The 12,073-nt window shown below is 33.2% G+C and overlaps 1 protein-coding gene across 3 annotated transcripts in view; it reads right to left on the bottom strand.

Moving 5' to 3' along the window:
* Positions 1–12,073, bottom strand: part of LOC140452434 (forkhead box protein P1-like) — a 426,859-nt gene that overhangs the window by 176,334 nt on the left and 238,452 nt on the right. For all 3 annotated transcript variants that reach the window (XM_072546691.1, XM_072546693.1, XM_072546692.1), the window contains exon 3: positions 3,960–4,079. In XM_072546691.1, coding sequence (XP_072402792.1) covers positions 3,960–4,079 — 120 coding nt within the window. The remainder of the gene's footprint in view (positions 1–3,959; positions 4,080–12,073) is intronic.

Raw genomic sequence — 12,073 nt, 5'->3', positions numbered from 1 at the left:
AATTTTAAAGATTGCAGTAAATAAATTAAACTACATATCTGGTAGTTAAATGCTGAAAAAAATGTTTAGAGGTAAATGAACATCGCAAACAGTAGTGAACATTTAGAGAAATATTGTAAAAAATATATGTACCTTAAAAAATTATAAAAATAAAAAAAACTACAAAAACAACTGTGTAGAATCTAAAATTTGTTTTAGGGTTTAACTGAGACTAAACATATACATATCCTCTTTCTAATTTCAGGTAGATATATAGATAAATATTTGAATAAAACCTTTTTTCGAACAAAGTCGCATCATTTTTGGAGAAAAATGTTCCTGATGTTTTAATTAATAAAAATTTGAATCCGGTATTCAGATACCATTGTTTTAATTGCTTTAGAAAGTACTACCATTAATATGGTGTTGTTACCTTTTATAAAGACAAGGCCCTCTACAAAAATTGGAGCCTTTAGAGGTTTAGTAAGATTGTTAATAATATTCTTTATTGCCACTAAGTATAATGCAGGCCCCAGGACTCCTTAGGGTGTTCTATTTTCTTCAATTTTCTCCTCTAAGTAAGGATTATGTATTCTCACGCAAAAAGACCTGTTTTGTAAAAAGTTTTTAATAAATTTTAGGCAATTTACACGAATATTCGATAATGTAGTTCTTTCAGAATATTGAATTTGCAACAAATATTAAATGCTCTTTTCATATCGAAAATATTACAATACAGTATTGCTTGGTTGCTTGTACTTTATGAATACCAGACCAAGAATATTGTCAACGCCCGAAGGATTTTGCCTAAAACCATTTTGTTCTAAAATTAAACAAATTGATGATTCTAATATCCACCTTAATCTGAGATTTACCATTTTTTTCAATAATTTGCCCATAGAACATGTCAAGCTGATAGGTCTATATAAGTCAAGTTGTAGGCTTGATTTTTGACGTTTTAAAACAGACAAAATTATAGCTTTAAACCAAATTGATGAAAATTTATAATTTTGCCAAATTAAGTTAAAAGTAGAATAAAGAATTTGGCTGAGTAAGGAAGATGTTTTATAAATATTACCGGGATGTCGTCTGGGCCCAGGCTAGCGTTTTTTTTTTAATTCCGATAAACCATTTTGCAGTTCTTTAATAGTGAAAATACTGTATTTAGGATCGTTTTAATTATCATTTATAAAGAGGACAGCATTTTCTGTTATTATTTTCTTTTCAACTAAGTATCATTTTAGTTACCGTTTGAAGACATTTTTAAAGGTGTCAGTTATTTCATGAGAGGTTAAAATCCACTTGTCTACTTTTAATTTAGAAATAATTGGTACGTCTTTCAAACCAGAGATTTTTATTATTCTCTTCCATACTTCACTAACAAAAGTCAAGTCTGAAACTATTTCTTTCTGGCATGTTTTATACTGATACATATTTTATAAATGGGATTAAATTACAACTAACTCTAACGATAAAAATAAATCTTGTATGTTTGAATTATCAATCCAGAAATCGTTTTCAAAAAAATTATAAAATGAAATTGTGAAGATTAATATGTAACCTATATTTGTTTATAATTGACAATATGACAAGCGTGTTTAATCCGATCTAAAATAATATATAAGTAATTCATTGTAATTATGGCATACATGTTACCTCTAAATATGGTAACTGGTTGTACAAGAGCATAGTAATTTTAAACCAAATAATTTGATCATATAGTTTTAATCAGTTAAAAGAATACATTAAGGAAAAGAATTTATTCGTTACTATTAATTTATTGGGTTTTATATTTAGCATACATGTAAATATATATTAGTCCCTTTTAATATTTGTTTCAAGAAGGCGTGAAATTCGGTCAATGGGTTTCTACTAGATACAAAAATTCTGCATCCGTAAAGGCGGCAAATCTAAAGATTAGCAAGAGGGATAGGGAATAAAGGCTCGATAGTGGTGTCCTTTCTAATCAAGACGGCTAGGCTGCGGGCTGTCTACCGCTGTACAATTCGCCGCCTTTCGTTTCTGCGTCTTTTTCTCCGCTCACGCAAACCTCGGTCTGTTCTTTTTTCTTTCGCGACAACTTCGCTCTGTGTCAGCCGCGTTAATGCATTTGGATTTTTCATCTTAATTAAAAGAGTTTGGGCCAGATGTCCCCGATATAGAGTCACTCTCGGATAGAGTGTGACTGTGGCGAAATCATCGTGGTGTTAGCATGTCTAAGTCGTTGGATGGAGTATTGATTTTCGAGTTAAAAGACAGATTAAAAGACGGTATTTGCAGGCGGTATTCGCGGACCATTGAAACCGGAGTCTAGGATGTAAAAATCGGTTTTATACGTATTTAAAAAAATCATTACAAAAAATTATTTCACATAATACCAGTTTCGATCAAATTCATTATTTACTAGACTTCAAGGAACTTAGTATTTTTTCTTTTAAAATTAATTACTAACAACTATTATCAAACTAAATTAAAACTATATTTCTAAAAAAATTTAACAGTATTTACTTGGTTAATAGTTACTTACTCTGTTTCACCACAAAAAGGCTACTTCAAGTTTTAACCTAAATTAGCAGTACAAAATTAGTGATAAAATTAGGAATTTCATGTATTAGACGTTCGAAATCAAATATTATATAAAATCTGATTTATTTATTTGGTAACAAACAGCTTTTATATTCGCCAATTTTAATTTAAAACTTCTTTTTTTTTATTTAGACTTATTGCCTCTTTTTCTTACTCCATTAGTATATTATCATAGTAACCCAACCTCAAAATTAATCACATGTGCTTGTTATCCTTGTAATTACTTTTCCTAATTAAACTAAAATAAGTGATTAATAGTAACTGTTTTGATACAAAAAGTGCAGACCTGATAAAAACTTTTGAGCCAATGTCGTTGGTTTGCAGATATTATTCTTCAGACTTAATTTTTTCTGATCCAAAATTTTTTAGGTCATATTGTGAAAATGAAATGAAAAAACGTTGAACTGTAAAACCAATCAATAATGATCAAATTGAGAAAGCTCCTAGATGTTATAGCTGCCGTGCTATTTTACGTGTTATTGGAGAAGAAATGTTCGGGTTTTTGTGGAACTGAGCAGAGAGCCATTGTTGTTCAAATCGGATTCTTTTGTTCTTCTGCAACGACTGTGCTTTTCATCAAAAAGATCCCTGTTTTATCTAACTTTTATTCAACTAGAGGTGCATATTAAGGCCTTAAACGAGGAGCTAGACACATTTAAGCAACAGCAGCAGCAGGATGTTGATCGTACAAGTAATGTGGAAACATTATTGCATGAAATTAAGGATCGTGCTGAACGTGCTAATAATTTAATAGTGTATGGCATCCCGAAATCAGCAAGTACTATTATTCAAGAAAGAATAAACGCCGATTACAGGCGTTGGTCTTGCCTAGAACGATGTAGTAAAGATCTTACGAATGAGGCAGACATCTGAAGGCAAAAACATGCCAATAAACATGGTGCACCACAATTTGGTCAAAAATGCAGTTGGCTTGAGTTGAGGATGGCTTAAAAATAGGTTATAATAAAACGAAACTTGCGAAAGTTACCTGCTTCAAAAACTCAACAAACACTATTTCTATTTATTATGAAAATCTTGGAGGAATACGTACTAGACTGGATGAACTTCGAACCTCCATCTCCCAAAGTAACTACGATGTAATCAATACTAGAAATTTGGCTAAATCAATATTACTCAGATAATGAATTGTCAAATTCTGGCAGCGTGGAGGAGGAGTTTTAATTTTGTTACGAAACCATTTTAAAGCTAAACAAATCAAATCTGACATTACCCATATTGAGCATCTTTTTGTTTAAGTAGATGTCAGGTATAAGTAATTCATTTGTATTCATTTAAAAAATAGATAGTTTGAACTTACTAATAATGAAAATTCATTTAATATAAAGTCTATATGTAGTGACGTGCTTTAAAATTTATTTAAAAAGTGAAGTTACCTGTTCAGTATTTGTAGATTGCACAATAATATTTGGAGTCGTCGCTGCAGATGGTCTTTGTGATGTAGACAGATTAATAACACCATCCCCATCTATATCGTGGTCCATAGTTCCATCATCCTGAAAAAATATAAGTCATTAATTCTATGTTTGATTCACAAGTCCATAAGAATTATATGAAGTAAATTTGACCTAATATATTTAACAAAAACTGCTCCCCATATACTGAGAAGTCAAATATTTTTAAAACACTTCTCTACTTACATTACAGAATTTTAAATTGGTATCAATATCATTCAAATGTGAACTTTGGTCCAATTATTTTTAAGAATAATTATATTTTTACAATATTGTTAATAACGAATATAACTTTAGGTTTTTAAACAAAAAAATAAAAGTGGAGCTCAATATGACCACTTTGTCTTTGGAAACAGAAATCTATTCTAAATGAAAATTCATCAAGACTTTTATAATCATTTCCGAAGAAATTAGTGCTATCTCTTCTATAATTCTATCTTTCCGTTCTTGGATAGTCTGTGACCTATTTAGATACACTTTGTCTTTTAAATAACCCCATAAAAAATAATATACAGTTGTCAAATCCGTGGATCTTGCTGGCCACTCGATGATTTGGAAATGTATTGTCGAGAAACTAACGAACGCCTCGAAACTAATAAAAAATTTACTAATCACAAAACCCAAAGAAAAATTAGTTCGAAAATAAAATAAACATATTAAATATTTAAATTCAAAAAGGAATATTCTTGATTTGGAAAATAAGCCTAATAACAAAAAGAAGAATGTGTCCAGTTAACTAATAATATGCAAGGGTTATAAAAAAACTAGCTTATTCGACATTTTATTCCGCTAAGCAAGAGGCATATATAAAAATAATCAGATCTAAGTCAGCATCATCGCGTTTTCTGTTCGCTGAATGTCCGCAAGATAAACACTAAATCCGAAATCCCTTCAAACTGACCGTAAAGTAACGCGAACTACGAACTGCAAACGGAGAGTTATATTTCCAATAGATAGAGTTTTGCGTTTTGCCTGTTTTTCGCCGCCTTTTTCGTTGGATATTATTTTATGGTTTTCGATTTTAGGCCTGTCTTCAAAGCAAATCTTAAGTAGAATTGACACCATCTGATCATTTGCATGGTTGTTGCTGGTAAAACCCTTAACGTGAACAATAATATTATTCGTCCATTGAATTCCTATCTTAAGCTTATCTGATAATCCCCTTATGTATGTTATTGTTATTTTCCTAATATGGTGTCTTGTGAATGTTATAGGAATCCGTACTAGGTTGTTGCGATTCATTCTGTCTATTCTTAAAAAATTCCTTATTTATAAACGCTAACGCATTTTTTTACAATATCAGACCTTAGTCTACAGCTTAGAATCCGAATGATCAGATGTTACGTTTTTTCTATCTTACTGTATGGCTGTGAAAGTTGGACAATGGACTCTGAAATAGAAAAAAGAATAGATGCCTTTGAGATGTATATATACAGACGAATGTTGAGGATTCCATGGGTACAAAGAGTTACTAATGTTGAGGTACTTCGTCGCATGTGTAAACAAAAAGAATTACTAAGAATAATCAAAGAGAGGAAAATGCAATACTTGGGTCATGTGCTGAGAGGCGAAAGATATGAATTACTTCAAGTTATACTGGAAGGAAAAGTACAGGGCAAAAGATCAGTAGGAAGACGCCAGAACTCGTGGCTGAAAGACCTGAGGAGATGGTTCGACCGCTCATCCGCAGAGATCTTTCGCGCAGCAGTTTCCAAAACTACAATTGCCATTTGGATCGCCAACCTTCGAAAGGAGACGGAGCAATGAGAAGAAGAATAAACGCTAAAAAAATCTAAAAACAAATGTTCATTAGAACAAGTAATTTTGGTTCTATCGTATAAGGATATAATTATTCCATTTTTAATATTGATGTTGTTATTTGATTTGTAATTTAGATATCTGTTTGTCTGTGTTGGTTTTCTATACACTTAAGCCTCATATCCAGTTTTTTTTTCTTTAAGATTAAAACTTTCAGGAAAGATAGTGAGTTATTATATAAATTAAAAAGGCCTCAATTTAGAAACTCTCCCATACGTTTTACAGATGGTCACTGGGCAAAAAGGATTGAGGATAAAGCTAATGTTTTTGCCGACAAAAATTCTTCCAAGCATATCCCGCTGAAAATAATTTCAACACTGAAGATAAAGTGAAAGCATTTCTACACACCACATAAAAACTGAAACTACCCATTTAAAATTTTATCATTAATCATGTTCATCATCATCATCCATACATATATTGAATCCAAAAAAAACTGCAAGATAGGACTTAATTAGTGCTACAATTCTGTAAGAACTTTCGTATAAGGGACTGAGGTATTTAACACAAATATACAATGCTGTTTTAAGGACTGGGTACTTTCTGCTTTTGTAAAAGGTAGCCCAATTTATACTAATCCCTAAACCAGGAAAACCTGCTAAGCAAACAACATCCTATTAGCCTACTCCCTTCTATAGCAAAATTACTAGAATAATTACTTGTAGAGAAAATATAACCAATTAAAAGCAAATCAATTAATTCCTCACCATCAATTTGGATTTAGAGCTAAACATGCCCCCATCGAATAAGTCCACCAAGTAATAAAAAAATATACAAATCCTTTGGAAGATTCAAAATATACTGATCTACTGCATTTTTAGACATCGCACAAGCTTTTAACAAAGTTTGGCATGATGGACTTTTATACAAAATCAAAAGTAGAGCTTACCGAACGACATTTTCCTTATCTTCAAATCCTACCTTTAAAATAGACACTTACATCAAGACAAAACCACAACTCTATATACAATAAGGTCTGGCGTGCCTCAGGGGAATGTTCTTCACTCAAATATCGAAGTCCTACAAAGATTGTAGTGCAAAGTACCTCGGATGATCGTTAATACTCCATTGGTAGGTAACTAAAAGTGTTATTGCTCGTGATCTTAAAATGAAATCTGCCAAAAAAGAAACATCGTAGTTATCCCAGAAGTATGACGAACGGATAGAAAATCACCCCAACGCATTGGCTCAATCCCTAATGACACGTCCCGTCCAGCAAAGGTTAAGGGTAAGGTTAGGAAGGTATCTTTTACATGATATGCTTGTCAAATTTTTGAACCATAGTACTGTTCTATAGTGTAGTGTTGTGTAGTAGTCAAGTTTCCCAAACGCAAATTAAAAGAAAACTGTCACTGTACAGTTTTTCTAATTGTCATTAAAATTTGTCTATTGTAAAATGTACAGATTGCAAATTAATTGGAATATTTAATAAAAAAAATTATATTTCTTTTCCATCGTTCCACCAGTCTTTCCAATGTTCCTTCAAAGTCAAAGCAGATCCCATATATAGAAACCTCAAAATAAACTTATTTTAAAGTAAAATCGTAGCTTATTCCTTCCTAGTAAAAATAGTAAATTGTAGTTTGTAAGTCAGTTCTCGTCTAGATATTTATTAGTTTTTCTATTTTTCTTTAGTTTTTAATTTGCCCCAAATAAAAAGATAATTAAATTATTGGAAGTTGATTGCCACGAATCCAACAAAAATCTGGCCTATTGTGCGTACGTTAAAATCTGCGAGAGCCAAACATAGTGGAACTGTGAAATCCCACTGGACGAGACACCTAGGCTTGATTTTATCGGTCTCAGGACACTCGTCCATTTAGGATAAACGTCCTCGAGGTCATTTACAATCCTCACATCCTGGGCCTACTCTCGCTTTCTACGATTATTAGCTACGCTAGCTTATCCAGATATCTTCTCAATTCTGCCATCGCCCTGCATGGCGTGGCCGTTGTTGTTTAAATCATTTTTTGGGAGGATAAAAGAATAGAATGGCTATGCAGTCATCAGAACAATGAGCTTAAATGGGAACTGTTTATGTAGGTCTCTCCTACTTAAAATTTGGTAGTACATTTTTAAATAATATTTTAAATTAACGTCAAGTAACACACATAAATAGATAGAATAAATAGCACACAAAAGATGTAAAAAATTAACGTTGTAGGAATGAAAAAAAATCCAGTGCAGTAAATAAGAAAAATAAGAAAGAAATAAATACAAAAGAAAAAAATATTAATCAATTATTAACTAGCTCAGAGAACTAACAAATGCCAGCAAAATTAATGCTGGAGTACCGCAAGGTAAGTGTATTGGGACCAGTTCTATACATATTATACATCAGCGACATTTCTGAATTAGTACATAATACAGTAACCAACTTAGCCGACGATCGCTGCCTTGATGGCTGTGATTAAAGATCAAGCAGAAGCAACACGGAAACCGCAATTTTCTCTTAACAAAATTAATAAGTGGTCTAAATACTAGCGAATAAAATGAAACCAAGTAAGTACACATCAATTTTACAAACAAGAAGAGCCAACCCATATCTGTCATAAATAATGCTCAAATACCATATGCCAATGCAGCAAAATATTTGATTACTACTTTAGGTGCTAGGCTACGCCGGAGAGCCTATGTAAAAAAGACAAATAGAAGAGCTCATCATAAAGTATAAAAAAATGTAGTGACTATTAAGCGGCCACTATACTAATCATGCAGTTGATCGAAGTGCAGTGAGTACGAAAGCGTAGACAGGTACTTCATGCGACTTCGCTTCACTTCGTTCTACTTCCGATCTGTGTCGGTTTTTCGCGTCCGTGTCAAAGGGACCGAAGTTGGAATACGAAGATTCACACTACATTACTACATTGGACTCAACTTCACGAATATGTAGAAAGCCACCTAGCCTCGATTAGGAAGAAAATCAACACTGCCCATCTACAATAAAATACTTTTGTATTAACAGAGTTTCATTAATAATTGTAAATATTCTAACTGCAGATTCCTCGGCTGCTTAATATATTAAGATTCAACCCAAATAATCACTTCAATAAAATATGGTTTCTTACGGAATTACAGAGCGCTTTATTTAATAATTTAAAAACTATTTGTACCCAGTACTTTAAAACTATTTGGCATATCCTTGTCATACTTGGTAGGAAGTATCTTGTCATACTCTACACCCTACTAAATTTTGTTATATAAACGTTTCTAGCTACTACCAGAGGCGTACGACAGGAGAAAGTGAATAGTTGACCCTTCCCAAATCTACGCCACTGGCGTAATTGCTGTTTTAGCACAATTTTAGATTCTCCAATACTTTCTATGTAAATAATATACTCTTCCTTCGAAACGATTTTTTTTTCGAGATATTTGACATTAAAAATTAAGTAGCACAGTTATTTTGATTAATGTATTAATTATGTCGGTGTTTTTGGATCGTAAATTTTAATCGATATTAACAAAAAAAATGTTATTTTTTGAAACGCTTTGAAACAAATATATGCATTTAACATTTAAAAACATATTTTGAAAATTAAAAAACCCATTTTGTTATAATCTAAATAAAAGAACAATTTTAATAACAAAAAGACACCGATCAAAAAACACATTTTAACCAAACCTTTTTTAAGTTCAATGTGACGCCCATTTACCTCAATAAGCTTATTTATTCTTTCGTTAAATGATCTTCTAACTTTAACAAATATGTTTGACTAATTGCAATAAAATTAGCAGAATTTACTATTAGCTGCCATAGTGCGCATAGGCGGCTACGGAACCTCACTACCTCTGCTAATCCAACGATGAGAAAATTGCTGATCTAGATAGTTTCATACTATTAAAGAACAATGAGGCGGTACTCCATCCTGCATGAACCACATATCTCTTCTTTGGTTACCTGGCAATTCTTTTAGATCGTCGAAAAGTGCCGTTACATATAAACTACATATCTCCGAATACACCGCACCATACATTAATCTTAAATTCACGTTGAAAATGCGATTCTGGAAATAGATGGAAATTGTCAATATCCCAACTATGGCTTGTGGCTGTTTCTCTAGTTAAATACTCTTCTAGGTGTAAATTTAGCCATGCAGTAAAAAGAATATTTTGAATAAAATTACGATTTAGGTTTTTTTATTTATCATCCACTGAGCAAACTTCAACCGTAAAGGATAATCTGGTAATACATTTTGTACGGGTGTTAAGTGGTAAGGTCGTAGAATATCATCCTCCTGATCAAACGTTAAAATTTAAGGTCGTTCCACATCACTTTTAGGCTTAAATTTTCCAGTCTCTCCTAATGGACTGAAAATATTACTAAAAGTTTGGAGCAGCAGCAAGACAGAAATAATTTTCTTTTACATAAACACAGAACATATCTCGCATTTCAAGATTAGCAAAATTGTTATGTCGCACCATTTTCACTTAATCATCTTTTTCATTACTGACAAAAACAACAACTAACACCAATGACATCATTCTACTAGATCGAAACGATTAATTCAAACCAGAGTCAACTACAAAACCTGAACTTATTTTCAATTGTCGTAAGCACTTGAACGCAACTACCATGAAAGCATAAGCATTATTTTTTTAAATGATGTGAAGAATTGCTTCAAGTTGTATTAATCCGATTGTGATATTGTAAATAAACGTAGAGAACAGTTTATTTGTTACAAAGTTATTAAATTATTTACAAAGAAAGAATAATTAATAGGCTTATTCAGGTAAATCGGCGTCACATTGAACATTTGTTATAAAAAGTTTAGTCAAAATGTGTTTTTTATAACGATAATCCTATGACCCAAAACACAGATATAATTAACATATTAACCAAGGTACTTCATCTCGTCAGTAGTAGAAGTACCTTGGCATTACCCTTGACAGGAAGTTAACATGGAACTCACACTTAGATGGTAGAGCTAAAAGAGCATATATTACCTATGAGCAATGTCGACGAACGATCGGACGCACCTGGGGCCTTACGCCCAGGGTGATCGCCTGGGTCTACACCGCTGTCATTAGGCCAATGCTAACTTACGGAGCTATTGCTTGGGTACCAAAAGTGCTACAGGCAACAGCGATTAACAAACTAAATCATATTCAGCGGATGGCTTGCATAAATATAACAGGTGCCATGAAAACAACACCAACTGCTGCAATGGAGTTGATCGTTGGCATCACGCCTCTAGATATATATATATATATATATATATATATATATATATATATATATATATATATATATATATATATATGTCAAAGAGGTGGCGCTAGTGACAATGTTGCGACTGCGCTCAGCTGGTGCAAACCTTGATGTAGGAATGGGACAATTGAGAACTCGTTTCTGGCGGGGAGAGTTGGATGCGCTACCACTGCTACAGGCAGGCTGCGACTCAATTGATCCAAAGTTTGTTTTTAACAAACCCTACAAAATTGAAACAAGACAGTATATGGAGACAAACGTGGCTAATGCCTATTGCATATACACCGATGGCTCCAAAATGAAAGAAGGCTCAGGATCCGGGATATACTCCAGATCACTGAACCTAAGAATAAAGTGGGGTATGGGCAAAAATGCCAACGTAGTTCAGACATAATTGACTGGTATCTCCATAGCCGCAAAAGAGATAACCCAAAAAGGTATAGCAGGGAAAACTATAATGATCTGCACAGATAGCAGACAAGCGCTACTAACCTTGAGTAGACCACGTGTCACATCAGGTTTAGTAATAAAGTGTCACGAGTCACTAACTCAAGCTTCGGATGGTCATACCATCATCCTGAGGTGGGTTAAAGGACACAATAGGAATAAAGGCAACCGCATTCCTGACCAATTATCTAGGAAGGCGGTAGGCCTAAGACTCTTAGGACCTGGTGATCTTTTTGGTTGGTCAACTACAACAATTGCGGAAATTGTCAAATGTCACTCCCATACGCAAACCGTAAAAAGATGGGAAGAAGGGCAAGGATGTAAACTTGCCAGGGTAATACTAAGTAACCTTGAAGAGTCAACATCAAAGAACTACTTGGGAATGACCAGGAAAAACCTACGTTTAGCAGTTGGTTTTTTAACTGGTCATTGTCAACTAAGCAAACACCTCCACACACTGGGGCTAGCAGACACACCTCTATGTAGGAAGTGTGAACGAGAAGACGAAACTGTAGAGCATGTCCTATGTGAATGCCCGGAGTTATCGGTAATACGAGAGTAC

This window comes from Diabrotica undecimpunctata, chromosome 10 (assembly GCF_040954645.1).
Source record: "Diabrotica undecimpunctata isolate CICGRU chromosome 10, icDiaUnde3, whole genome shotgun sequence".
NCBI classification, from domain to species: domain Eukaryota; kingdom Metazoa; phylum Arthropoda; class Insecta; order Coleoptera; family Chrysomelidae; genus Diabrotica; species Diabrotica undecimpunctata.
Note: the sequence above shows the minus strand (reverse complement) of the source record. Positions and strands in the feature narration are given on the sequence as shown.